Source organism: Arachis hypogaea, chromosome 9, assembly GCF_003086295.3.
Source record: "Arachis hypogaea cultivar Tifrunner chromosome 9, arahy.Tifrunner.gnm2.J5K5, whole genome shotgun sequence".
In the NCBI taxonomy this organism is placed as follows: domain Eukaryota; kingdom Viridiplantae; phylum Streptophyta; class Magnoliopsida; order Fabales; family Fabaceae; genus Arachis; species Arachis hypogaea.
Window position 1 is genome coordinate 112,091,363 of NC_092044.1, and position 27,367 is coordinate 112,118,729.

At 33.4% G+C, this 27,367-nt stretch overlaps 4 protein-coding genes across 9 annotated transcripts; 2 read left to right on the forward strand and 2 right to left on the reverse strand.

Moving 5' to 3' along the window:
* The first annotated feature begins 6,670 nt into the window (after window positions 1-6,670).
* Window positions 6,671-8,700, forward strand: LOC112711938 (thioredoxin domain-containing protein 9 homolog). Its single transcript, XM_025764681.2, has 3 exons — window positions 6,671-7,412; window positions 7,889-8,047; window positions 8,191-8,700. The coding sequence occupies exons 1-3, from the start codon at window positions 7,113-7,115 to the stop codon at window positions 8,362-8,364; spliced, it is 633 nt and encodes a 210-aa protein (XP_025620466.1). The 5' UTR covers window positions 6,671-7,112; the 3' UTR covers window positions 8,365-8,700.
* Window positions 8,645-14,265, reverse strand: LOC112711935 (pumilio homolog 12). 3 transcript variants are annotated; one of them, XM_072203890.1, is made up of 8 exons: window positions 13,770-14,265; window positions 13,570-13,676; window positions 12,972-13,459; window positions 11,255-11,866; window positions 10,947-11,109; window positions 9,497-9,588; window positions 9,118-9,382; window positions 8,645-8,962 (listed from the first exon to the last, which is right to left on the reverse strand). In XM_072203890.1, exons 4-8 carry the CDS (start codon window positions 11,791-11,793, stop codon window positions 8,831-8,833), a joined length of 1,191 nt encoding a protein of 396 aa, XP_072059991.1. In that variant the 5' UTR covers window positions 11,794-11,866; window positions 12,972-13,459; window positions 13,570-13,676; window positions 13,770-14,265; the 3' UTR covers window positions 8,645-8,830. The 3 variants fall into 3 exon arrangements, with proteins under 3 accessions (XP_072059991.1, XP_025620462.1, XP_025620461.1); XM_025764677.3 differs by having other exon boundaries at window positions 9,497-9,660; window positions 13,570-13,683; window positions 13,770-14,109; XM_025764676.3 differs by having other exon boundaries at window positions 9,497-9,660; window positions 13,770-14,087.
* Window positions 14,266-15,170: 905 nt separating this feature from the next.
* LOC112711936 (uncharacterized) lies at window positions 15,171-18,543 on the reverse strand. Its single transcript, XM_025764680.2, has 6 exons — window positions 18,034-18,543; window positions 17,404-17,609; window positions 16,762-17,041; window positions 16,524-16,631; window positions 15,822-16,066; window positions 15,171-15,604 (listed from the first exon to the last, which is right to left on the reverse strand). Exons 1-6 carry the CDS (start codon window positions 18,235-18,237, stop codon window positions 15,487-15,489), a joined length of 1,161 nt encoding a protein of 386 aa, XP_025620465.1. The 5' UTR covers window positions 18,238-18,543; the 3' UTR covers window positions 15,171-15,486.
* A 1,681-nt stretch (window positions 18,544-20,224) lies between these two features.
* On the forward strand, window positions 20,225-26,929 carry LOC112711939 (uncharacterized). 4 transcript variants are annotated; one of them, XM_025764684.3, is made up of 9 exons: window positions 20,225-20,697; window positions 21,314-23,097; window positions 23,990-24,155; window positions 24,244-24,367; window positions 24,449-24,561; window positions 24,667-25,224; window positions 25,540-25,812; window positions 25,946-26,035; window positions 26,125-26,929. In XM_025764684.3, exons 2-9 carry the CDS (start codon window positions 21,362-21,364, stop codon window positions 26,416-26,418), a joined length of 3,354 nt encoding a protein of 1,117 aa, XP_025620469.1. In that variant the 5' UTR covers window positions 20,225-20,697; window positions 21,314-21,361; the 3' UTR covers window positions 26,419-26,929. The 4 variants fall into 4 exon arrangements, with proteins under 4 accessions (XP_025620469.1, XP_025620467.1, XP_072059992.1 ...); XM_025764682.3 differs by having other exon boundaries at window positions 20,237-20,697; window positions 21,248-23,097; XM_072203891.1 differs by having other exon boundaries at window positions 20,282-20,697; window positions 21,158-23,097.
* The last annotated feature ends 438 nt before the right edge of the window (window positions 26,930-27,367 follow it).

Below are 27,367 nucleotides of genomic sequence, written 5' to 3' on the forward strand. Positions count from 1 at the left end.
AGTTAAGAATCCCACTTTTGGGGAAATGCCGTGGCAGGGAAAAGGCTTAAAAAGACCAAGGGAGCAAGGGTTAAAGACACTTAGTTCATTTGCTAGATTTTAGATATTTTGGGAGGAGAGTTAGTTTTCATTTTTGGGGAGAGAAGAAGAGGAAAAGATTCCAAGCTTTTCACTAGGGTTCATCTTCACCCAATTTCTGAATTTTCAATCATTTTTTGGTGAGATCCATTACAATTCTCGTTCCATTTTACTCATGTCATAGATTTTTCTTCTCCAAATTCAAGTAGTTGTAATTGATCAACTCTCATAGATCTAGAATCTAATGTTGAAATTTTGAATTTCATTAACTCTTTGAGAATTTGCTTTCCATTGCTACTCTTTGAGGCTTGTTGTTAGATTCTTGTGTTGCAATACTTTCAATTCTATTTTTTTTCTCATTTTACTATGCCTTTCCTTTTTGCTCATCACATGTTTGATAAAATGTCAACACTAGCTATGGAGTAGAATTTTTACACTTGGCATAGGGTTTGGTCATTGGAAGAAGTTGAATAGTTGTATCAATAGTTGATTTGGAATTAGGGATTGCTAGTTGGCTTGGAGTGCACTAAAGCTAGATTCCCATGAGGTGAAGCTAGGACTTGTGACTCAAGTTGATTGTTTTCATTTGATTTTCCTCTATACTTAGGGGATAACTAAATGAAGCAAGGCCTAATTGTTGTCAACATTGAATGGACTATAAGGATAGAATTTCTAATGCCAACCCTAAGCCAAGTCTTTTGATAATTGATTGTTTGTTTCTCATTACTTTGCTAAAACCTTCAAAGAATTCCAACAAGGCTTACTAAATCAATAAGATGCACACTTTGGCAATTCCAAGGGAGAACGACTCGGGAGACTAGTACTCTCGGATATAGATTGTAGATTTGTTTGATGATGGATTTTGCGTTGGTTTAGACTATACTACGATTGATCACTTGATAAATTCTATACCGGCAAAAATTCATTCGTCAGCAGTGCAGCAATACCATGAGGATACTTCTTGTCTTTAATGCTTTGTGCAAACCTGATTGTATCAACACATTCTTGACTTGTATTTGCCACAAGCCAAAATTGATTCTTCCATCAAATTTCTCTATTTCAAACTTCACAGCACTTGAATATCCTGACATTGTTGAAATCGTATACTGGAATAGTATAACTCAACTGTAGACCGTGCACTAGGAAGGGTCCCCAGGAAAGAGAGGTGGGTCACAATGGACACACTTAAATACCAGGTCTTTCCTTAGCCAGAACCTTTCCAAACTGCACTCTCACAGTGTTACACTGCCTTCCAGCAACAACAACAGCAACCAAAGATCAACCTCAAGCTATAGGACAAAATTCTTTTCTGATGTGGAAAGTCAGACTAGGCTGCGACCACAAAGCATACTAAGAATAAATCCCACCGAACCGAAGCTCTGATACCACATGTTGGGAATAATACACCATTCCCCCTTCAGAAAATACCTTTCACAGAGAAATAAAATAGACACAATCACAACATAAGAATTTAACGTGGAAACTCCAATTACTGGAGAAAAAACCACGGCCGTTGTCATTGACAACCAGAGAATATCACTATGTGAAAATTGTTACAACACATAGACTTTTTTCTCTCTAACACCGGCACCCCAGTACACCCACACTCTCAAAGCAAAATATTTAACTACACCTCACAACACTCTCTAATCAAAAGGTATAGAGGAAAAGAAAAGTCAAATACAAGCTTTAAGTGTTTTCGACTGGTGCGAAAAATATGGAGAACTTAGCCTCATATTTACAGCCTAGGCCACCCACTCCATTTGCTATCCTAAGCAATGTGGGACTAATTCAACCAAATCCTAACACAATAGTGGGCAGCAACAAGCACTTTCTTAACAACTCAATCCAAGCTAATTTGTTTCCTCTGTTTTCACACAATTTTTCCAGAACCAAAATGAACAATCTAGAGTATGATCCCATCATGGCCATTCAAATCAACTGCTTCCATTGCGAAGGAATTGTAATCACACTCTGCACCTTTCACAAGTTCAGCGACATTTTCACTCTCATCAACTTCGTCAATGGCTGGGCCGCCATCACCGACCACCACCAAGATTAGAATCACCCATTACCCTCTCTGTCCTTACTAAACACCAGAATGTCTGTTTTTTCTTAAGGAGACCTGTTAGTTTACCAAAAAAATCCTACTTTGATCTCCTGAAATCGGTCTACAAGAGGTTCGTGTTCGAAGCTTCCAAAATCAAAACCCTCAAAGCCATGATTGCACCAATTCATCCGACAAGATTTGAAGCGGTGGCAGCACTAATTTACAATTGTACAGCTTCTGCACCAGGGTTAAGTCCTAATTCCTTGTTGTTAAGAACGATTGCAGTGAATCTTTGCAAGAGGATGGATCCTCCTATTTCAAGCAAGACCTTAGGTAGCTTTTATTTTCGGAGGCAGCAAGACACATGGACAACACTTGTTTAAAAAGTGTTTGGAAGCAGAAATATGAACACTGTACATATTATTTTCAAGACAATTTTTTATACTTTTATGTCCACTCTTTTACGAAGGACAATGATAGATACGGAATTTGGAAGAGTGGACATGAACTTTTTTATAAATTTTGTTTTTTTTTCATGGATATTTTTTATTGTTCCACTATTACCTCTTCTTATTTTTTTTATTGCGTTGTTCTCATAGAGGTACTTTCTTCTTCCTGCTCTTTCTCTATCTTTTTCTTTTCCAAGTACTCTCTTCTTTCTGTAGAAACTTTTATTGGGGTAGATAATTCTTTTTTTTTATCGTTTTTACTTCAATACCATTTTAACCTTCTATTATATTATTTGATTTGTAATAAAAATAATAAAAAAATAATTAATCTTAAAACTTTTGAAAGATAAATATTATCAAAAGTAAATTTGATCTTTTAAAATGCTAAAAAATAATTTATAAATTGTAATTGATTTTATATAATTTAAAGAAAAATCAATTTTTTGATAAAAAAAATTAATTTTCTAAATAAAAATATATTTTTATGTGCAAAAACTATTTTTTTAATGTAAAAATGGATTTTTTTAAACTAATTTTTTATTTAAAATTAATTTGACTTATTAATCTAAAAAAAATTTATTTTTTTTGTTAATCTTAACCATATGTATTCCTACATATTAATAATAAATTTAAAAATAAAATAATTATATTTATAAATTTTATTTTAATATAAATACTAATATATTTTTTTATTAAAATTTTTTGCCTCTTCAAATATTTGTTTCAAGTTCTGTCTGTACTCCTACGTACTCTCATTTTTTTATTAAATTAATTTGTATTTGATGTAGAAAATTTGGAATCACAGGACTATTTAAGTCATTTCATATAATATTTTAGTCATGTCCATGTGTATCCAAACATAATACTAGACATGCTAGTTATTTTGGTTCGGGTGATAGTATTGGTTTTGCTTGTGTTATTAGAGATTGTAATAGAAGTTGACAAATGAGGTGTTTGGAAATGATTGAGAGTAATAGTATTCTTCAATAGGATATTTCTTAGCTTGGGATGGGGTGAACGGAATGTTATTTGTGAGACGGATTGTGTGGAAGCATTTAATCTTGTTATTCAAGATGGTTTTGGGTTTATCGATCCATTGGTGCTCAAAATAAGAGATATTATGCATTGGAATTGGCGTGTTGACTTTCGTTTGATTATGAGAGATGCAAACACGGTGGCAGATACTATGGCAAAGATGGCGATGATGTTACAACTTTCGCATGTGGAGCTTCTTTCACCTTGGGAGGAGTTTAAGAGTAGTCTTAAACGGGACTGTCCCTCTATTTAAGCAGTTCCTTATTTTGTTTGTTTTATTTTTCTTTGTTTAGTTTATTTCAGTCACAAAAAAAACATAATACTATTGTCCATGGTATACAAACACAATACATAAAAGATGATTTTTAGTGTCTCACTCCTATTGTTTCCGTCTCAGTGTCATGTTCTGTCATGTCTCTAAAAACAAACACAACCTTAGGAAACATGATAACTTTTTTCATATTTGGCGGTGGTGGTAGCGGTGGCGGTGGGGGAGGGTGAGATGTAGCAGCACGCCATGAATATTTTGGGGATAAAGGTATGTTCCGTGTTTACAAGTGTCATTTCTGTTTTACATGAATACATTTGTCAGCGTCAATATCTTTTATGAGGACATATGACAATTTATTATTTATAAATTTTACCTTCGTCAAGAGCTCTATCTCTTCAAAAATAAACTTATACCAGTGAAAACGGGTTATTTTTTTTGTCTATTGAAAAAATCTTGGTGTAATACTCAATCATTAGATTTTATGGTGTTCTTTAAAATTGTAGGAACAGTACAATGACGCTCATTGTACTGTTCCTACAATTTTAAAGAACACCATAAAATCCAATAATTGAGTATTACACCAAAATTATACCAATATATAAAAAATAAACAGTGAAAATATCGTGAATTCATAGTGCTAGAAAAAAGGAGGGGTCACTAGACCACTTTGATATGGGATTAGAAAGATAAATTCACTAATAAGTAAAGAACCAAGAGTAAAATAAAAAAAGTTATCTGAACTCAACGTTTTGTCTATAATCTTTTACATTTTATGAGTAACTTTGCAACTACAAAAAATGTAAAGTAAAAATTCATATGAAAATCTATAAATATTGATGAATTATTCGAAGTCACATGTTTTTTAAAACAAAGCTCATTAGTGAATAGTGTCTTTTTAGCAATTAATAAAAAAAAATTTAGTGATTAGTTTTTTAATTTGTTTAAACAAATATTAGGAGTTTAAATTTCGACTTGTGCATGTAATTTAAAAAAAAGTATTGTTTGATTAAGAATCGGCGGCAGACTCCATCTCTATTTTTGGCAAATTGAAATCATGCAACAGACGAGCAGTAAAGCATTCCTTTTGATTTTTTTAATCTTTGGCCAATGCTACGGTGAGAAAAACAAATTTTTTTTATATATAAAGAATTTGTGTCTAAAATATGAGTTTGATACTTATTTTCTAAAAACGAGATACATGTAGTAGTGATTTTTTCTTGCTGTTATAGATGTGTCAGAATTTATTCTATAAAGTAATTAAGTATAATTTCATTATTTAACGTGTAATTTAATTTGTGGACTATTTTTGGTCGAAATGAATTATTGGATCAAAAATTATCAATTGGCACTTGACAACAATATATATGGCTAATAATAATAATAATAATAATAATAATAATAATAATAATAATAATAATAATAGTAATTCTTTCATAATTTTTTTTTTCTCTTTGTAGTTGTATTCTATTTCAAAAGTAATTAGGTTTTATCTCATATAGTACTTAAATTCTACGCTATTCACCTTAAGTAATAGTCTTTTTTACTTAAATAAAATAAATACAACTTAAAATTATTTGATTCTCTTAAAATAATTTTCAAAACGTAAATGTCCTCTTCTTGATAATAAATAATATATAAATTGTCTTAAGACTTTTAGAGTTATATAATATGTTAACCATGACACTCTGAAACGATTTATGTATGAATACTTCAAGAGAATTCATAAATCGTGCTAGGGTTCTCAACTTTATAAATAGTCTATAAATCGTCCTAGGGTGGACGGAATTACGCGATTCAAGGTTAAGCTACCCAAGATTGACACGATTTATGTGCAAAGACTAACTCTCATTTCCCTAATGCGATTTATCATTTATGTTCAACTTTGGAGACTCTCAACACTATGTCAGTATTTACCTTCAACTAACTAATTCTGAGGAGAGTCAGAAAATCTGATATATGTATTCTTTCCTAACTTATCAATTATTTATTTATTTTTAAAAGAGTATTTATTTAATCCAATCTAAAAATAACTATCAATAAAGATTATATACATCCACATTTACTTTAAAAATAAATCAATGCAATACAAAGGGATACTCTTTTTTATTTAATTTGGTCTTTTTAATAGAATTAATAATTGAAATTATAAAAAAAATTGAAAATTATACAAAGCCAAATAAAAAAATGACAAAGAAAATTTCTATAACAAATATGCATAAATAAAAATGATTAAAAAATTTACAAATATTAAAAATTTCATAAAAACTTAAAATTATGTTACTTAAAATAACATGAATTTATATTATACAAAATTATATTTTTTAACATCTTTTGACTCATTTTTTAAAAAAAATATTTAAATTTATGTATTAAAATTTAGTATTTTTTATTATAATTTATTGGTACTCTTTTTTTATTTAATTTGGTCTTCCTAATAGAATCAATAATTAAAATTATAAAAAGTATATTTTTATTTTTTAAATTAAAATTTAAATAGATATAATTTTTTATTTTAAAATGATCTGTAAAGATGAATTAATATATAAAATAATTTTTTATTTTAAAATGATTTTATTTTAAAATATTATATAAAATTTTAAAAAATAAAAAATTTATTTTTTATTATAAACATATTTATTATAATTTTTTTAAATTTTAAAAATTATTTTACCAAGCATAATTATAATGTTTGTGCTTATTAAAAATTATTTTTAATTTAATTACCAAATACGAGTATTACAACTTTTAAAAAACTGTCTTTAAAAAAACAACTTTCATAAATTACTTCTAAAAGATAAAAACTTTATTAAACCAAATCTTAAAATTTTGAGACATAAATTCCTCCTCACCTATAGAAAAAATTTGAATTACTCACGGTAGCATTACCCTTAATTTTTTTTGCTCCTCCTATTTTTATTTTCACATATATTTAATTATTTATTTACAGATTTTTCTTCTGCTCCAAATTCAAAAAAGTTTAGGCGTTTTAGCCCATTTACTAAAATCGTTCGTCCCTGCCACCCTCCTGCATCTCCATCTCTCAGACTGTCTCTTTTCCCTCACGCTTCCAGTCTCGCCGTCCTCTGGTTCATCACCGTCGCCGTTATAGGTGTTGGGCTTCTGGTTCTGCTTGCACTTCTTGCATCCGTTCGATTGTAACCGGGTCAGTCGGGGTGACCCAGTTCGATTGCCGGGTCGGTTCTGATTTGAGATTTGAAAGCAGAAGAAGATGGATAAGGCGAAGATTGAGGAGGTGATAGAGAAGCAAGTGCTGACGGTGGTGCAGGCCGTTGAGGACAAGATCGACGATGAGATCGCCGCCCTCGACCGCCTAGACGCTGATGACCTAGAAGCCCTGAGAGAGCGCCGCCTCCAACAGATGAAGAAGATGGCCGAGAAGCGCAGCCGTTGGATCTCCCTCGGACACGGCGAATACACCGAGATCCCTTCGGAGAAGGACTTCTTCTCCGTCGTCAAGGCCAGCGAGCGCGTCGTCTGCCATTTCTACCGCGAAAACTGGCCCTGCAAGGTACAATTTCTTCACTTCATATCAATGCTTTATTCTCTTCCAAATGATGATGATTTGGATAATGTATGTAAAAATTGAAAGTGAATCGTGATCTTACAAGTTGGAACTGAGATATATTACTGTGAATTCGGTTAGCTTAGTTCTGAATGATTTCACCTTCGCTTTTTTCTTCCCTCCTTCCTTCAAATTATCATGTCAAATGACGAGGTTTTGCATAAAAATTGTAAACTGAATGCCAAATAGCGAAACTAAGGTGGTTTGTGAGTTTTTCTTATCAACCAAAGTTAACAAGTTATTAGTTTTGCTGCGTAGGAGCCGAATTTTTGATAGTCATTTATGATTCATTGTTGAAGCTGAATTGCAAGTGTGGTTTCATAAGGTTTATACCCTTTACATATGGTCTTTTAGTTTTTCTATTCTCTACAATGTACAAATTATATGCCAGAGAAACAGTTCAATGAAACAGTTCATTGCAGGTGGTTGATAAACATTTGAGTATATTGGCAAAGCAGCATATCGAGACTCGTTTTGTGAAAATTAATGCTGAAAAGAGTCCTTTTTTGGCTGAGAAGCTCAAGATCATTGTTCTTCCAACTCTTGCCCTCATTAAGAATGCCAAAGTGGATGACTATGTGGTATGTATTTGAACCACCTTGGTGTTGGTTGTGATATATAATGCCACTGTTTTTGGTCTTTTGGACAGACATAGTTACCTGTCTCGGATTCCTATTCATTTATAATTTTACCCCCCTTTAATCTCATAATGGCATGTAAACAGGTGGGATTCGATGAACTTGGTGGGACTGATGAATTTAGCACAGAAGATTTGGAAGAGAGATTGGCTAAAGCTCAAGTAATCTTTTTTGAGGGTGAATCTTCATCAAGGTCAAGTGCGCAAACTAAAAGAAGTGTTCGGCAGAGCTCAACAGCAGACTCATCGGATTCCGAATGAGTTGTATTTCCTGTTAGGTGAATTTTATGGTGGCTTTGTTGTGGTGCCTAAATTGCCTAACTTATCTTTTAAAGTAAAAAGTAAATCATTTAAAATTTATTAAATATTATTTATTTACAATGTAATAGGCATTAGAACATTCACCTCCTGATGAGTTCGTTCTACATTAGTTTCCTGCGGAAGATTGGGCAATCTAGGTTACACTCAGCTTGGTGCGTCTATGCATGCATGAGTTCATCATGATTCTAGATGCTATTCTAGATGTAGAACTCAAAAGCTATTATGAGAATTTTTTTTTTTAACTTTTCTATAAACATTTAAATAGTTTTTCAGAAAGCTACAATTTGATTTTAAAAATTGCATCAGATATTAATACTATTACTTTTCCTAAGTCAATAACTAAAAAAAATAACTTTTAAAATTTCCTAAACGAACTCTAAACACAACATACATGCGATGTGGTACATTATAAATCCATTCCGTGCACACCCCGCCTGATTCCTTTGATAAATGTTAGGACCCTTTTACCGTAGGGATGGGCATGCAGATATGCGTAATTTGACAAAATTGTATGTACAAGCGTTCTATGCGTAAGTCCCTGCAATACAAACAGAAGGGAAGGAAAAAAAAAAAGTAAATAGTAAACAAATATTTTGGCATAAGTTTTGTAGACCCATTCTAGAATGTTCCATGATAAAGTTAATTTGACCAAAAAAAAAAAGTGAGTGTAGCAACAAAAAAGGTTAGAAATACCGTGGAAAATTGCAATGCTCTCTGAGCAACATAATTCCCATAAGGATGTCGAAGGACATTGACAAAGTCGGGGCTGTTGACGAGCTCCATGATTATAATGACAACATCGGTGGGTTCAGAATGTCTAAACAGTACCTCTATTACATGGCTCGCATGCCTGTTCATAGAGAGTTCAGCATAGCGACCGCGAAGATGTTGTACGATCCTTTTAGTTACAGGTGGCTCTAGTATATTCCTTTTAATTATATACTGCACGACATAGTTTCTACAAGAAGAAACTCAACTTTAGAGAGAAATTAAACTGTACAATATAGATTTAGATATATTTGACGAAGGAATTAAGGTTAAAGAACAAATTGTTCAATAGAAGAGTTCTAACCCAAATGGATCTGCTGAGAGTATTCCTGAGTTTAATATTATGCTTTCAACTAGACGCAATATGGGGACTCCCTCGCCATAGGCCATACATTTCTGAATTACAGAACACCCATTTTTATCTGTTGCAACATCTACACAGTTCCTTGCTATTTCATCAAAAATAACCTAACAAAAAAGTTCATTTACATATTCTTTTCAAACTTTCTGCACAACAATAAATCATAGAATATGCAACTTTTAAGAAATAAGTTTTCAAAAGTAGAAAAAAAAAGTCTCATTTTTAGATGTAGTGACAAAAAATAATTCTACTCCGAATTATTTAAACGCTGAAAAAAAATATACTCGAATTTTACTATCGACAAAAATGCCTTTAAATAATTTTAAAACACAACAAAAATACGCAACAGTAAATATATACTTTTAAAAAAAACCTTAGAGATTGAATTTTGATGCAATTTTTTGCAAGCATGATTATCAAAATAAGATATTATTATACTTAAAATTTAGTAATTTTTCGTTAAGTATATATTTTTTACAAGTTTTTTGTTAACAACCAATAATACTTTTAAAAAATCACAAAACAATATATACTTATATAAAAACACCAAATTTTAAGAATAATAATATCTCATTTTTCTAATCATGTTTGCAAAAATTACATCAAAATTCAACCTCTAATGCATTTTTTGAGAAATACATATTTAATGTTAGTTTTTTTGCAAGATTATCTAACATTAAATATGTATTTCTCAAAAAATATATTAGAGATTGAATTTTGATACAATTTTTTGCAAGTATAATTAAAAAAATGAGATATTATTATTCTTAAAATTTGATGATTTTTCGTTAAGTACATATATTTTTTTGTAATTTTTTTTGTTAACAACTAACAATACTTTTAAAAAATTACAAAAAATATATACTTAAAAAAATCACCAAATTCTAAGAATAATAATATCTCATTTTTTTAATTATATTTCACATCAAAATTCAATCTTTAAAGTTTTTTTTGAAAATATATATTTACTGTTGAACATTTTTGTCACGTTTTTAAATTATTTAAAGACACTTTTGTCGATGATAAAATTCAAGCACATTTTTTGTGATTAACCCAAAAATATATTTACCTTTTTTCTTTTTGTACTAGTTGTCTAATAGACTAATGTATTACTCATTCCATCAATTGGTAAAGAAAAATACTAGGTGAACAAGTTATGTTGTAATCAAAATCAATTATTTTTTTATATTTACCTTAAAAAGTAAGCTCAGCAAATTCGACACTAAAACCAAAGACACCAACTTTAAATCATAAAATAGCAGAACCGTTTCAATTAAAGGTCTATTAAAAAAGATAGTCCTATTGAGTCTAGTGCAACAATGCATGTACCCTGTAATCATATAAGAAAACATAGCATATAATCATGTGTATATATAGGGTACTGTTTCATTACCTTTTGACACGATTCTGTGAAAACTCTCACGCACTGTTGAATGACATAACCGCCATTAGCATTCTTCAGCAGTGGCACAGTGATGTACATAAGTCTTCCAACAGTACAAGCAATCTGCACTGGATCTCTCAGACTTGTTAACATCTTCTGTGCTACCCTAGTTCTGCACAGACAACCTTATATGCATCAGACTAATTGCACCACATAATAACAACTAAAACGTAACACAGTTCAACTATAATTATCAATTACTATAGTTAATTACTAGCTAAGTTTAATTAATCAAAATTAACTCACATAGAACTTACCCGTGGTCGTTCATGCAGGTATGCTTGAGCTGCTGCACGTCCATGATTACATAACGCAGAATCCTTTGAAATTGATAAAAAGTGAGCTTTCCTGATATGAAAAACTTCTCAATTAGGTAATTACCAAAGTGATGGGTCATAAGCTCGTGTGTGTGATCCTCCACCTCGTCGAGGATCATGTCAATTTCTTGGGGAATGCCATCATCAATCATGGCCTGAAGAAAACGACAACCATACTGATCCCTTGCTAGTGTAACCACGTGTCCCCTGATACCTTGGAGTCTTTGTGCAACTGATTCCCCAACATCATGAGTCTCTTGTTCTGTACTGGTGAAGCCGTTGTAGTCATGGCTTGAAGTAAGAAGAGCACCTTGAATAATGGCCCCATTATTATAGTTATTCATAACATTCTGATTCCCATGCTCAGAAGAAGCTTCCTCCAATGTGGAGTGAGTCAAAGTATATTCATGAGGGTCAACACTACTATTTGCTGCTGCTGAGTTTTCTTGAGACCCGATGGACAAGCTAAGTCTTTCCATGGAAGAATCAAGGTCTTCCACTGCAAGATTAGTGTTGACCCAGCACCAGTCATTAGGCTGAGAAGAATTGTTGCTGACCATTGGGAAACAGGGAATAATGAGTTTAAGGTTTCCCAATAAACCATCAAACAGGGCTTAGCTTAGTTTTTTTATTTTTTGGTATGCAGTTGATATGTATATATATTTAGCAAGGATATCATATCTTTTATGTGAAGCCATAACTACTTTTAAAATTTTTTGGTAATCTTATGTAATATAATTTAGGAATGAATAGTGGATTAGACCAGTTTTTTTAATTTAAAAAAATAATTTTTAATTTTAACATCTTTTTAAGTCTCTAGATGATAATTGGTTATGCTATTTATTATTCCACATCCCGTTAGTTTTTTTTTTCTGGGTAACGTTTTGTAATTTATTCTTGTTAGTTATTATTTATTTGCTTAGCTTTAATTTAAAAAAGGAAGTTATTTATTTGCTTACTCTTATCTTTAAAATACACAAAGAAAAAAAAAAGTTATCAGGTGATCAGATCCTTTCTAAATCTTCATATCATATCATATCATATATATACTATTACTATATATGCGTTTCAAAATAGATATGATTTCATTAATAACATATTATATAATTAAATTAAAAAGATGCCCTCTAAAGACTAAATAAAAGTGCTAACTGTATAGCAATAATTAAAACTTAATTAAATTGCATTATTATTGTGCATGGAAAAACCTATTTAAATTTTAGCGTAATAAACTATCATTGGTGAAACAAACTAATAACATAGACTAAAATCAATTTTTTTTTAATTTTCATGGTTCAAAAACAAACTTTAAGAGATTAAATAAAAAAATATGTTTAAAAACTTATTTAAACTTAAATTTTATTATTATCTTGTTGTTAAAAGACGTAAAATTGCCAAAGAGATATAATTCAAATGGTATAGTCTCTTTATCTTCACAAATAAAAGATAATTAAATCGATTTGATTTAAATAAAATTTTTTTGAATCAAATTCAATCAGTTTCTTATAAATAAACTTAAATTTAAATTTAAATTTTATCAGTGAGATTAGTATGATATATAATCAAATTCAAAAATCAAATCAGACACTGCCCAAATCAAATCAAATCAAATCAAATTGGATCCATTCCAATCAACTGATTAACTGTATACTCATACCTCTGTAACTACATCAATCTCAATTACTGTGAGAGAGTGGAATGCATTCTCCGAACCATCGACAAGTGCGGCTTCTTTGTTCCGCGCCGCCTCTGATTGGTTCTACAAGCTTTGGATGAATTGAGTCCATGCCCTAGGGGATCCGCCGTAGACTTGTCACCTGATTGCGCGGAGATGCTGCAGAAGTTCATACTCGAGAAGAAAACCAAAATTAATTTGGATGCGAAGTGATTCAATTAGTTAAGGAAGTTCAAATTGTAAATGCTTGAATTTGACAGGTGGTTTGGTTGCATTCAAACTAAGAGATTCGTTGTAAATACAACTTGTGTGTTCAAATTGAAACTTGTGTTCGAAGCTGTGGATCTTCACAATGTAAGGCAAAGGAGTTTCACTTTGGCTTCAGCTTGTGCTACTCTACTTATTCCTGTTAACCAGCATCTTAGATCTTTTGATAAATTTGTATAGTATGTTTATTAAAGACAATCCACCTGAAGAAAAAGATCAAAGCCAGTCACAATCTTTGAATCAACTAGGAGTGGTATCTACAGAAAATTCTGACAATAAAATCAGTTATAGTCTATGAAAAGTGAAAACATACAAAAATATGATGGATAACATAACTTTTGGTGGTTGTTCCTGCTGTAATCTAACTCCAACCTTCAACAATCTTGCGTAGATCAGCATTGAGAACGAACGATGATATTGCTGAAAGCTACTACATGTTAATTTAGTGGATTATGAGCATATGTAACAATAAGGGCAATTTATCAAAATAAATAATTTGACTTCCAATTTTACCATAATACACATCTTGCAAAACCGATACCAAAATGGTATAATGAATCACATTCAATTCATAACAACCCTTTTTCTCAAGCCACTCAAAAATCTGAAGAGCCCTCTCCCAAGAAACCTGTTCCTTCAAAATAATACTAATTTTCTTGCAGGTCAAGGCCTCTTGCCATGGCATGAGAGCCTCATCCAAGTCCTGAATAGTACTCAGAGCCCGAAGAATAGAAGGAATGCGTCCACCGTAACATACCCATTTCGTCAAACACCTGATGTGCACCTTCTTATGCTGCAAAACAACAGACCTATTAACCCTTTTCTTTAGAATCCCCAAATCCTGTTCCAAATTCAGGCTCTTTGGTGGAGTGTGTTGGTGTTCTATGACATGTTTTGTGGAATTGGGGCTATGGAGAATACGGACAAAATTGTTGTTTTCAGGTAGAATTGAGGTTGAAATTGGGGCAAGTGCATTTACATCATTCAAACACAAAGGGTGAAACTTCACGAGTATTAAAAGAGTTATGGTGAATAATAGTTTAACTTATTAGTCTTATTTTTTAATAGTCTTATTTTTTAATAGTTGATCTATATAAATACAATTAATTATTTTAAGATTGTAATTTATTTCGTATTTGATATTATATAAAAATAAATTATTCTTAAATTTAAAAGAAGAATTAGGAGCATCATTGAAATTTCTTTGATTAAATAATAGAAAATTTAGCCAATGAAATGAGCTAATAGTTAGAGAGGCATAGCCTGAAAAAGAAAATCAAAACAGAAAATAAATAAATAAACACAACATCCCAGGGCAAAAAAATTGATCTTTTGATAAAATTGAAACAAAATAATAAAAAGGGGTCGCTGAAAAAATCAACAAAAAATTAAAAAAAGAAAGTGAAATAATCTGAGAATTGGAGAGCATAATGAGAGAATAAGCAATGCAGTGGGACTATAAGTAATGCAGTAGAACTAATGAGAGAATAAGCAATGCAGTGGGACTATAAGTAATGCAGTAGAACTAATGTCAGGGACATAATGATGCAGAGTAAGAAGATAGAGTGATGTAGATGCGAAAAGGGTAGCAGTTTATGCACATTTGTAATTCACATACAAACTGCAACATCAATCTATTTTAGTATATGTTTTGTAAAATGTATATTCTTCACACACAAACCGCGACATCAATCTATTTTGGTATCTGTTTTGTAAAATGTGTATTCTGAATAAGTTCATTACATTTTATTCCGTAAGTAGTAAACAGTTTTGTAGTGACAAGGAAATTTGGTTTTGGAACTTGGGGCATGTGAGCTTATGCTTTTTTTCTCTTTTTATTTTATTTTATTTTTATTATGTGAACATGTTTTTAAGTACTCTGGTATAGATATCTCTAGTATATAGCCAACGATCTTGCAGTTAAAGTGAAAATGGATTAATTAATTATATATTCACTAAAATTCTTGATCAGCTAAACCTTTTCATTTTAACCACATGATCTCATAAAAATAATGAGCTCCATCTTGCATATCATGCTCCTTGTTGGTCACAACATTTCCATATTCTATGATATAATCACCAGCCAACAGCAAAGCAAGATTTGTGTTCTACAGCGAGCAATGATGTTTCCACTAACTTGTCTGTTATAATCTCATCATGCTGAAATGCAAAAAACGTGCGGAAACCACACGTCTATACACATAGCAAGCAACCAAAATTTGACCAGCATTCAAGCAATTTGTTCACTTCCAGAGGAATCATTATCAGCATCACTCGTCAAGGATAGTAGTTCCATCAACTCCATTCGGTACTCAAGGCCTCTAAGGTAGTGTCCCAAAAGCATGCACCTTCATTCAAGAGGGGAATGGGTTAGAAAGATAAGGTTAGTTCGTTTATCACATTAGCATCATCAGAGAACTGCAATACAGAATCCCTTGTATTAAATATTGCAATTTGTAAATAATCTTTCGAGCTTCATTAAAATTCATTCTAGCATGTAACTAATACTAAGACATATACGGAGAAATGAAGGTATATAATCAAAATCAGAAAAGAGAAACTAACCAAAAGAGCAAGCGGGCAAGGTAGTCCCGAGTTAATGAAATAGCTGGCTGGAATTGAAGCGAAGAGTTCTCAATAACTTCGGCACAATCCTCACTCCCGGCATTTGCTGCTCCAACTGTTGCATTCTCTGACATAGTTGAAGGTCTAGAATGCATTCTAGGAGAAAGGGTAGCAAGGAGACCATGGACAACAGAGAGGATGGTGTCCTTCAAATCTGAGGATGTAAATTCTGATAGCTGAGCCACCTGCTCGTTAGCCGCACACATACCCAATTAAATTACTACTATAATTTGAAAACAAAGTTGAATGAAATAGGTGTGCGCAAACTAGCGAGATATCAAATATGATGAGGAATGCAAGAGAACTTGTTTATTCAAATGTTTGAATGGATATTTAAATTTGTCAAGTCCTTGGAAATTCCAACATTTTGATGGAAAAGATATGAATTTTAAATAGCATAGAAGTTCCAAATTATATGAGATGTTGTATTAAAAGAAAACAAAATATACATTACTTAAAATGACAAAAACATGCGAATAAGCAACAGATGCATGACATAACAACGAAAACAGTAAAATTTCACAAAATTCCAAACTTTTCTCCTTTAGAGATTTTCAATAAATAAATGAAAACAAATGCTGGGATGGGAAACCAGGGTCAAATAGATGCAACAGCTAAGAACTTCACTCAAAGAGGCAAAACCTGTTCTGGTTGAAGAGATCTCAAGTAATCCAGTAAATCATTCTTTTCTTCTCCAACAAATTGTTGCATCTGAAGTGCAGCACTTTTCCTTTTCACTTCATGGAGTTCCTTAACAAATGTTCCCCAAAAATTAAATAAATAGAAAGAAAATACCAAGTAAAGAGAGCATTGCAAACTAGGAATCTCAAGCTTGAACCCTTTCTACTATCAAAGTAGGATTCTCAATTTTAGAACATACCTTTTTAATGGAAGACAATCGAGATTGCAAATTGGAGATATACTGTTGAGCTTCGGCAGACATTTCACCTAGGTCTTGAAGATCAACATCCTCATGAAGATTTTCAACATTGGAAGACAAATTATTCTTTGTACAGAAGTCCATTACATTTACACTGTCATGTAGCAATCCTTGTAAGTCAAGCCCAGTACTTTCTGCCTTTGGCTTTTCTGTATCACTTTCATACATATCAAGGTTTTTCTCAAGACAAAGCCTATATTCAGCATTGCGCAGTGTGTACCTGCAACAAACAAAATAAATGCTTCTCAAATATACTCCAATTTGGATAAATATAACTTGATCATACAAGAAAGGATAATACTACTCAGAAGTTCCAACAAAACTTGAGGACATAAATAAACGTACATTCATGCAATTATATAGTTGGGACATCTATATTCTCTCCCTTCTCCACACGGCTTGTCCATTAATATAAACAACCTAGTGAAGAGGAGAAACCAATTACAAGGCTTAAGAGAACACAATTTACATTAAAAGTGTAGTGTGTAAACAACTACAAGAAGATAACAGACCAGCAAGCATCCTGAACGACAACAAATATAGCAAAGCTTTTGGCAATTGACACAGACACAATGAACTTACCCAGTCATCATTGAAGAAATCAGTAACTTAGAGAGGGGCTCCCACAAGGCCTCAATGATAACATGAAACTGATCAGATGGAAGTAAACCCAGCATACCGGATATCGTCCTTTTCATGGCATCCGCTGTAGTTGGTGAAACATCTTTCTGGATGTGGCTGACATCCAGAGGTTCTATATCTTGTATCAACTCCGAAAGAAGCGATTTCTACAAGAATGACATTCCATTATCAAATCAAGCTCACTATTATATTTGAAAATCATTACTGAACAACACTATTGCTAAAGTAATCCAATTTATAGCCTTACATCAACAATACAAAATATAAATGTTTCTTTTCACTGAAACTAGCAAAAAAGAACATGCAAGATTCAGCAATCAATTACATATCTTCCCGAAGAACAATGCCTTCCTGAACACAATAGCTAAATTCAGAAAAGCAGAAAGTATATTACATAAAACTTCGAACTCCCTAATCAAATTCCCACTCCAACAAGAGAGGGCCAAAGCATAAATACATACATATGTAGTTTTAGACATAGAAGCATGCAGCTATAAATAGTAATCCCCAAAAGGAAAGGAATTAAGGAAGGCACGGGAACAATTTAGAGGATGAAGAGTGAAAAGGTACCTTGGAGAACCTTTTGGAGCTGGAATTTTCGTAGGAAGGGGTTGAGGAAGCAAGGACCAAAAGGGGAGTTCGGGATTTTGCAGGTTTTGAGGTGCAGCGTAGAGAGGAGAAAGAGAGGGGAAAGCGCGTGGGTGAAAGATGAAGGTGGTGGCGGGGGGAAAGAGAAAGAGAGGAAGAGAAGAGGAGGGAGGAAAGGGTTGCCATCGCAACAACCGCCAGCCACCAGCGGCGCTCTTCTTCCTCTCTCTCTCTCTCTCTCTTTCTCTCTCTATCTCTCTGACTCTCTTACTTGTAGCCACACTTAACTCACAAGTGGACAAAATTATATAAAAATTAATTTAGTTTAATTATTATGGATCATAGAAAGCACCATGATGATGCCTGATTCGCCCTTCACGATTCACATATGCTGATTTGGAATAGTCAAACATGCACGCTGTCTTTCAATGTTCATCTCCAAGAATTTGTTAATTTTTAGGATTTTTTTCCCCTAATGGTGTAATTAGTTTCTACAAAATTAACTAATATCTTGTATTAGAAGTATTATTTTTTATCAGACGCGTAATTTAAAAGTGATTATTTATTTACCTTATCATTTTACATATACATACTTGGTTTAGAAGATGTAAATTCCAATTTATTTATTTATTTTACTTATCAAACTGTAAATTCCAGTGAATTCCATCATCTTCTTGTCATGCAACTAGTGAAGTTCAATATTTAAATATTAATTTACACCGTTTACAGGAGGTTAACTCGTCGAATTTATTTTGTTCCAAATTATATAATGTCACTATATCCCTATTTAAACATTAGTTAAATGAATTAAGATTTTAACTTTGATGTTTATACTATATAATTGAACCAAATTCTTCTATTTAAACAACTATTCATACAATATAATTATAATAATTTGATAATATTTTTTGATAAAAATTGGTAACTTTAGTTAGTAAAACATGTAATAAATTTTCGAAACTTTAAATATATGCTTAATATAAAAGAACTGATTATAAAAGTCAACATATTAAAGTTGTCTTTAACTATCCAACTTGATCTTTCCATCTTGATTAGTTGAGTTGATATGGGTTAGGCAACAAATATTTATAGAAATTTGATTTATTTTTTGGGTCTAGGAGATTTAATTTATTTGGCCTAATTAGCTAGAGATGATAATGGGGTAAGATGAGGATGGAGAATGTCATGTTCCTGTTTTTGCTTTCAGATTTGCTCCTTATATTTATCTTTGATCTCTATTATAAAAAAAATATTATTCTCATTTATATTATTTGCGAGATTTATTTTTTATTTTTCATATAGTCTTAGCTGATCATTAATTTTTATATCAAGATTTTATATAAAATTACTAAACAGCAGCAGCAGCAGATAATAACTTCTTTTAACCTGATACAATGAGAAGATATGATGGTAAGGCAGAATACAAAATAGTGGACGGAGTAAAGATGCCACAGCAAAAAAGATAATAGACATGATGGTAAAATTGCAGAAAAAAAAAATGGACACACCTTTTAAGAGAAGAAAGAACGTCGTGAATAAGAGAACGACGCTACAAGAATTAACGGCATGGTGAAAGATGACAGTGTACTGAGAATAAAAAGTGGCGAAGAGGTGGCTTTAAAGATATTGGATGAAGTATGGACGACTATAAAAATTTATAAATTGAAGAAGGGTTATGCAAATGAAGATTATAAATTTAGAGTGTTTTTTCTCTATATATATAGTATATGAAATAACTAAAATAAAAAATAAACTATTAAAAATAATTAAATAAATATATGAATTTTGAGAATTAGCAAAAACTGGATAAAAATTTTGTACCCCCGTTTCTGTTTCCACAAAAAAAAAAATTTCATAGTGGATCTTTCTTCAAAAATATCTCCACAAAAATCCATGTGATTCGGGAAGTTTTGCCATCTTTATAATCACCTAACCAAAACAATGATTTTCTTCATCATTGATTTTTGGGTATTTTCTTCAACGTCTTTTTTTGGCATGGTTTTCCTCCTTTCTTTTTTTGTCTAGATGTGTTTTCTTCATCTGATGAGATAGAAGCGTTTGAGCAAGAAGCATCTTGGGCCATTTCCAAAAATAAAGTGGAGGAAGGAGGCCCATATCCATAAGGTGAATGGACCAGAACCGAGCAAACCAGAAAGCCAAAACCCGGCAATGTTGGGTAAGCGAGTGGGTGGCGCACACATATAGACGCACTGGAGGGGAGGGAGAGTTTGATTAAATTGAACGGAGAGTGAGAAGAAGGAGGGAAGGAGGGAAGGAGGGAGGGAAGGTGTGAACAGTGAAGTAGCTTACTAGCTTTAGCTATATGCGATGGGAAGGGTGGCCCATGTTTGAAGGACTTTAACCAAACCACCGCCTTTTTCTCTCTTTGCCGCTGTCGCTGAGATTCAGATTCACAATTCACAAAACCCACCCTCCCAAAAATAAATAAAATATAAAAATAAAAAATAAAAAATTAGAAGAAGACAGAGCTCTCACGAAACAACACACACTTTTCTCTTTCTCTTTCTCCGTCTTCACCGCATAGAAGAATTAGATCAAAGAACCCTTGTTTCTTTGTCCCTATCTTCTTCATTTCTTCCCATTTGCTGCGCCTCCGGACATTACGATGTTCCTCACCGCCACAACGTAAGTTTCCTTCTCTCCTCTCTCTCTCTCTCTCTCTCTCTTATTTACTTGCCTTCTCAACTTTTTTCTTTGCCTTCATTCGTCTTCTTTGAGCTCGTTTCAACATTCTTCTTTGTCGTCGAAGACATGGAAAGGAAACTGGTGGTAATAAAAATGTCTGAAACTTCAAAATGCAGTGCACCTCATTCCTGATGTCGGTGGTTTCAACTTTCAACTCCTACCTTTTTTTCCCTGCCCTAAATATCCTTCGTGCAATTCGTTGTTATTATTTTGTGTATCTGCTGTAGAGTTAGTTAGAGTTAGAGACTACAACATCAAAGCTAGATGCACATGGTTAGATTTGTTCCCTACATTGCTTCTTTGTTGGGTTGCTTATTGTGGTTTAAAATTAAATTCGTGTAATGACTGCATGAGTAAAGATATTTTTGGTCGTGACTTTAAATGTGAATTCTTATTTCAGTAGTTGTTGATTCCCACATCTTGTGTTCATGTTAAGTGTTAGACATGCATTATGAAAAGGCTCAAAGAGGATTGATTCTTATCTGTGTAGCTTCCTTTCCTTCCTGATTATGTGGGTGGATTCTCTCGGCGTGGATATTTCCTTGGACCAATGCAGGGCGAACTAGAAGAATTTACAAGCCCCAACAGAAGTGCCTCTAGAAAGATGCAAACACCGGATGCTGGAACAGAACAATGTCATTTGTCAGAGAAAACATCTCAGGTGGGTTCCGAATGTTTAGACAACAAGCAAGGTGTGCCTGGCAATGTGTTAGGCAGTTCTCTTATTGATGACCAAGCTTCTGAGAAAATGGCCAAGAGTTCTGAGTGTTTGGACAACAAGCAGAGCATGCCTAGTGATGTGTTAACAAGCTCCATGATTGATGAAAACTCAAACCGTGTGGCCGAGAATCCTGAGCTTTTGGACGACAAGCAAAGCATGCATAGTGATGTGTTAACCGCTTCCGTGATTGATGAAAAATCAAACCAAGTTTCTGAAAAAATGACTGATGGTACGCAGGGTTTGGGCAACAAGAAAAACTTGCAAGGTGAAGTGTTAACCAATTGTGTAATTGATGAAAAATCAAATGAGGTCTCTGAAAAATTGATCGAGGGTCCTGAGCATTTGGCCAGCAGGCAAAGCATGCATAGCGATGATGCATTGACCAATTCTGTGATTGATGAAAAATCAAACCAAGTTTCTGATAAAATGTTTGAGTGTCTTGAGCATTTGGCCAACAAGCAAAGCATGCATGGTGCTGTGTTAACCAAATCTGTGATTGACGAAAAGTTAAATCAAGTTTCTGACAAAATGACTGAGAGTCCAGAGTGTTTGGACAACAGGCAAAGCCTGCATGGTGATGTGCTAACCAATTCTGTGATTGATGAAAAAACAAACCAAGTATATGAAAAAATGACTGAGAGTCCTGAGCGTTTGGACAAGAAGCAAGGCATGCATGGCGATGTGTTAATCAATTCGGTGATTCGTGAAAACTCAAACCATGTTTCTCGCAAAATGACTGAGAGTTCTCAGTGTTTGGACAACAAGCAAAGTGTAATTGACGAGGTGTTAACCAGTCATGTGATTGATGAAAAATCGAACCAAGTTTCAGACAAAACGACAGAGAGTTCTCAGTGTTTACACAATACACAAAGCATGCCAAGCAATGTGTTAACCAGCTCTGTTATTGATGAAAACTCAAACCAAGGTTCTGGAAAAATTATTAGGGGTGCTGTTATTGCACTGCCTGCACAACGCCAGCGTGATTTGAAAAAGAGTTGTCAAACTGCAGAAGGTTCATGCTCTCATCGGAGTACCTCAGAACAAGACCCCTCTCATTTGTCTAATGACAAATCAGAGATCAAATGTGAGCCTTTTTCTCAGAATGGCCAAAATGTGTCCGTGGAAATAAATAATCCTGTAACTGGCTCTCTTGTTGAGAACCAAATGCTATCTGTTCCAACACAAGTGAACACCACTTCTGCAAATGGACTACAGGATCCAGCTCCAGCATCTGTAGATGTGAAAAATACTGGTTTGAAATGTTCAAAAAGAAACTCTACAGCCACAACATCTATGCAGTTGAGCTGCAAGGGTAAAAAAAGCTCAAAATTATTAAAGAAGAAGTATATGCTAAGGTCATTAGGAAGCAGTGATAGAGCTTTGCGATCAAGGACACGCGAAAAACCTAAACCACCTGAGTCAAATAGCAATTTGGTTGATGCTAATAATGATGGCGTGAAGAATAAAAGGGGGAAGAAGAAGAACAAAAAGAGAGACGGGGAAGGAGTTATTGATGAATTTTCTAGAATAAGAGCTCGCTTAAGATATTTATTGAAACGAGTTAGCTATGAGCAGAACTTGATTGATGCTTATTCTAGTGAGGGCTGGAAAGGATACAGGTGCGTTGGTTTTGCAATTACCTTGCTCTTTGTTTAACTTGTAATCTATTTAGCATTTGCCTGATTTATGTTGGATCTTAGCCTCTATTAGGAATGTCATTAAATTGGTTAAATGGTCCAGAGTTTTCTGACCATTGATTCAGTGCCATTTGTAGGATTTCTGAACAACTTGCTTTATACAATGCTCAGTGAATGACATTGTATATTTCTATGCCCTAGAGTAAATAATACAGTGTAGCTGTATAGGTGCTACAGTAGTAGGATTTATTATTATTATTATTACAAAAGCTAGAGTGGTAGGATTATTATTGTACTGAATCTTACTCTTAAGAGTGTAAATGATATGGGCTAATACTAGCATTAACAATTTGTAAATTCTTTGTCTCAGCATTTTAAATACAATAGTATCATTTGCTTTTGTTTAATTGTTATTTCCAGCATAAGCTTTCTCTAGATGACGACTTCTATGTTAAATCATTCTTTCTTATCTTTATTGTTATTGCTATTACAAAAAGTTTTAAATTTGCCTCATTTGGGGTGCTTTCTAATTTCATTTGTCTCAGTTTAGTTTGTAATATTACATTCACTTCCTTTAATTAATCAGTGTTATACAAAAGCTTCTCTTACATGTGACTTACAGTTATAAAGTGACCTTTGTACCCATATTTTCTCTCTCTTTTCTTAAGGGTATTCTTGACATTTTTTAAAAATTATTTTAAACTACCAAAGATGAGGGCAATATAACTAGAAAGGGATTCAAGGTGTCTTTCTTTAGTTTGCCCTTATTATTGCGATTGCATACTAATATAAAAGTCATATCATGGCCTGTGCTTGTTTTCAATATTGAGGTGCCTTAACTGTGTCTACCTGTTGGTTTGTGATAATTTTGCAGTTTGGAAAAGTTAAAGCCTGAAAAGGAGCTTCAACGGGCTAAGACTGAAATACTTCGACGTAAATTGAAAATGAGGGATCTCTTTCGATATTTGGATTCATTGTGTGCTGAAGGAAGGCTTCCTGAATCTGTGTTTGATTCTGAAGGAGAGATTGACAGTGAGGATGTAGGATTCACATGTCTGATTCCTAAATGAAGTATCTACTTCTGGATTTTGGAGTTGTGATTACTAACTTTCAATTTTATGAGTGCAGATATTCTGTGCAAAATGTAGTTCCAAAGAGTTGAGCACAAACAATGATATAATTCTCTGTGACGGTGCTTGTGAACGTGGATTTCACCAGCTTTGTGTGGATCCTCCTTTGTTAACTGAAAACAGTAATCTCTTGTTTACTGCATTGATTGGTCACTTTGTACTTCCAAGTTGTCTATCATTTATTTATTTGCTGTGGCTTACAGTTCCACCTGGCGATGAGGGTTGGCTATGCCCGGGATGTGATTGCAAAGATGACTGTATTGAACTTGTTAATGACTCCTTAGGAACACGTCTCTCTCTTGAGGATAGCTGGGAGGTTGGGGAAATTTATTTGTGTGTATTACTGTATTTTTGTTCAATATTGTGATGACTCTTTTTTTGGATTTTTACTCTCCTGATTATGTGACTGGTCCTTGTTCAGAGGGTTTTTCCAGAAGCAGCTGCAGTTGATGCATTCAATGTGGATCACAACTCAGGACTTCCTTCTGATGATTCTGATGATGATGATTATGATCCTGATGTTAAAGAAGATGTGGAGGCTGAAGGGGGTGAATCAAGTTCTGATGAATCTGAGTATGCTTCTGCTTCTGAGAAATTGGAGGATTCAGGCCATGAGGATCAGTACATGGGCCTTCCTTCTGAAGATTCTGAGGATGATGATTATAATCCTGATGCTCCAGATCAAGACATGAAAGTTGCAGAGGAAAGTTCGAGCTCTGATTTCACATCTGATTCTGAGGATCTTGCTGCTACAATTAATGATAATATGCCCCCAGGACACGGTGAAGATATCACATCTGCATCATTGGATGATGCAAAGAAGTTTAAAGGATCCAGCAAAACAAGTAAAGTCGGTAAGAAGCCATCTATAACTGATGAATTGTCATCTTTACTAGAGGCAGATCCTGGCCAAGAGAGTTACACTCCTGTTTCGGGGAAAAGAAATGTGGAAAGGTTGGACTACAAAAAGCTGTATGATGTAAGTTCTGTTTAATGGTACAAGGTTCAAAATAGTATCGTATCAGTTTGCATGCATGGTTATTTGAATTAGCATATGTGAATCTGATACACAACATGACGGTGACATGTGAATGTTCTTTCATATCAACCTCACTATTTAAATGTGATTCTGATGTTGTGGTACATTTCCTTCACATACACAAACATGCCAGCTTGTATGTATACAAGAGTGGATGCATAGAGTCAAAGTTATTTCTTGTCACATTCTTTAGCTCCCCCCCCCCCCCCCCCTCTCTTCTCTCGCCTAATCTATTCATGTATGCTACTTCTTTAGGAGACATACAAAAGTGATACTAGTGATGATGATGAAGACTGGAATGCTACTGCTACCCCAACTAGGAAGAAGAATGTCACTGGTAAATTGACTCCAGTGTCACCAAATAGAAAAGCCTCAAATAATTCTACACATACTCTGAGAAGTGACGGTAAAGCTGAAAAAACAAATAACTCAGCTGCTAAATCACTTGAAGGCTCTGGAAAATCAGGTTCCGGGGAGAAAAAACTAAGATCTTCAACATACAACAGACTTGGAGATGTTGCAATTGAGGTAAGGATGAATTACTGTCTAATTTATGTAAAAAGTTCTCTATATTTTCCCAACACAAAGGCATGAGAGGCACACCTTTTTTTCATGCATGTAAAGTCAAAAGCTTTTAAGAGTGACCATTATCTTCTTTCAGAGACTTTACAAATCTTTCAAAGAGAATCAGTATCCAGATCGGACCACAAAAGAAAGCTTGGCACAAGAAACAGGACTCACACTTCAGCAGGTCATATCTTTAACATTGCTCTCATAAAGTGAATGCAATTTAGTTTCTCTTGTGACTTCCTGAATAATTCATTCTTTTCCCTCATTCAGGTAAGTAAATGGTTTGACAACACCAGATGGAGCTTTAGGCATTCATCCCATAAGGAACCCAGGACAGGTGAAAATGCTTTGGCACAGACCACTGATAACATATCTGAAAATGAGGTGGCACCTGCTGGAGAGAACAGGGACAGTGAATTATTCCCCCAAGATGTCACCGGAGAAAACTCAAAAACCCCAAGCTCTAAAAAGAGGAAGGGTATGTCTGAACCCCTGGCATCTGAGTCTCCTCAGAATGCTGATAAAGCATCAAGTCATAAAATGAAGACAAGGAAAAGAAAATGACACATTGTTGATGACTGAAGCTTAATATCTTTCAAAGCAGCCAAATTAAGGTATCCAACCTATTGTGCGATTTAAGTCTCTAAGATGATCAACTTTGGATCTTGTGGATTTGAATGTGTGCCATTTGTAATCTTAGAAAAATAGTTTTTAGATGTCCATCCTAGCAGATTTAGTTTTAGCTTTTCCCCTCATGCGAATTGCAAACACTCAATAGTTGCCCTGTACCCTTTTTAATATTATTTTTTTAGGATCATTTTCATTTACAGAGACCCCATTCCTTCATTTTTTGAGGGTTGTATGCCAACAAGACAAAACGCCAAAGTAGAAGATGAATATTAGGGGAGATCTTTTTTCTTTTAAACATTAGAATTCAATTTACATCATTCTATTGACATGTAGGCAATAGTAACAGCTTATAGCAGCTAGTGTTTTATTATACATTACAAGTTACAACTTACAAGTTGCACAACATGCAACACTCGTCTTGCTATTTGAGGGTTATCTTCTATCATGTTTCTTTTGTGTTTTTTAGGCTATGGAACTGTGATTTGAGCATCAGAATTGAAATGCGATTCCACGATTCCTAACTATTACACGTCTAGGATCATTATACTGCTGGGAAAAAGCTATTCTATCTGTTCAAAGTCCTTCGTTTGACATAATTTAGGATGCGCTTGTTCATCTTCATCTGAAAAATTAAGAAAATTTCTCCGATAAAAAATCATCATTTTGATTGAAAAGTTTTTCTTCACCTATTTCTATAATTATTTAAAATAATATTTTTTAAAGAAAAAGATTGTTTACTGAAAAATTTAGCAGTAAGCTATTTGATATATTTTTACATAATTTAGACATGAAAAAGTATAGGTAGACAATGAAAATATTAAACAATATGAACAATAGATATATCGGACTAGGTGTATGGATGGTTATTTTAATATTAAAATTT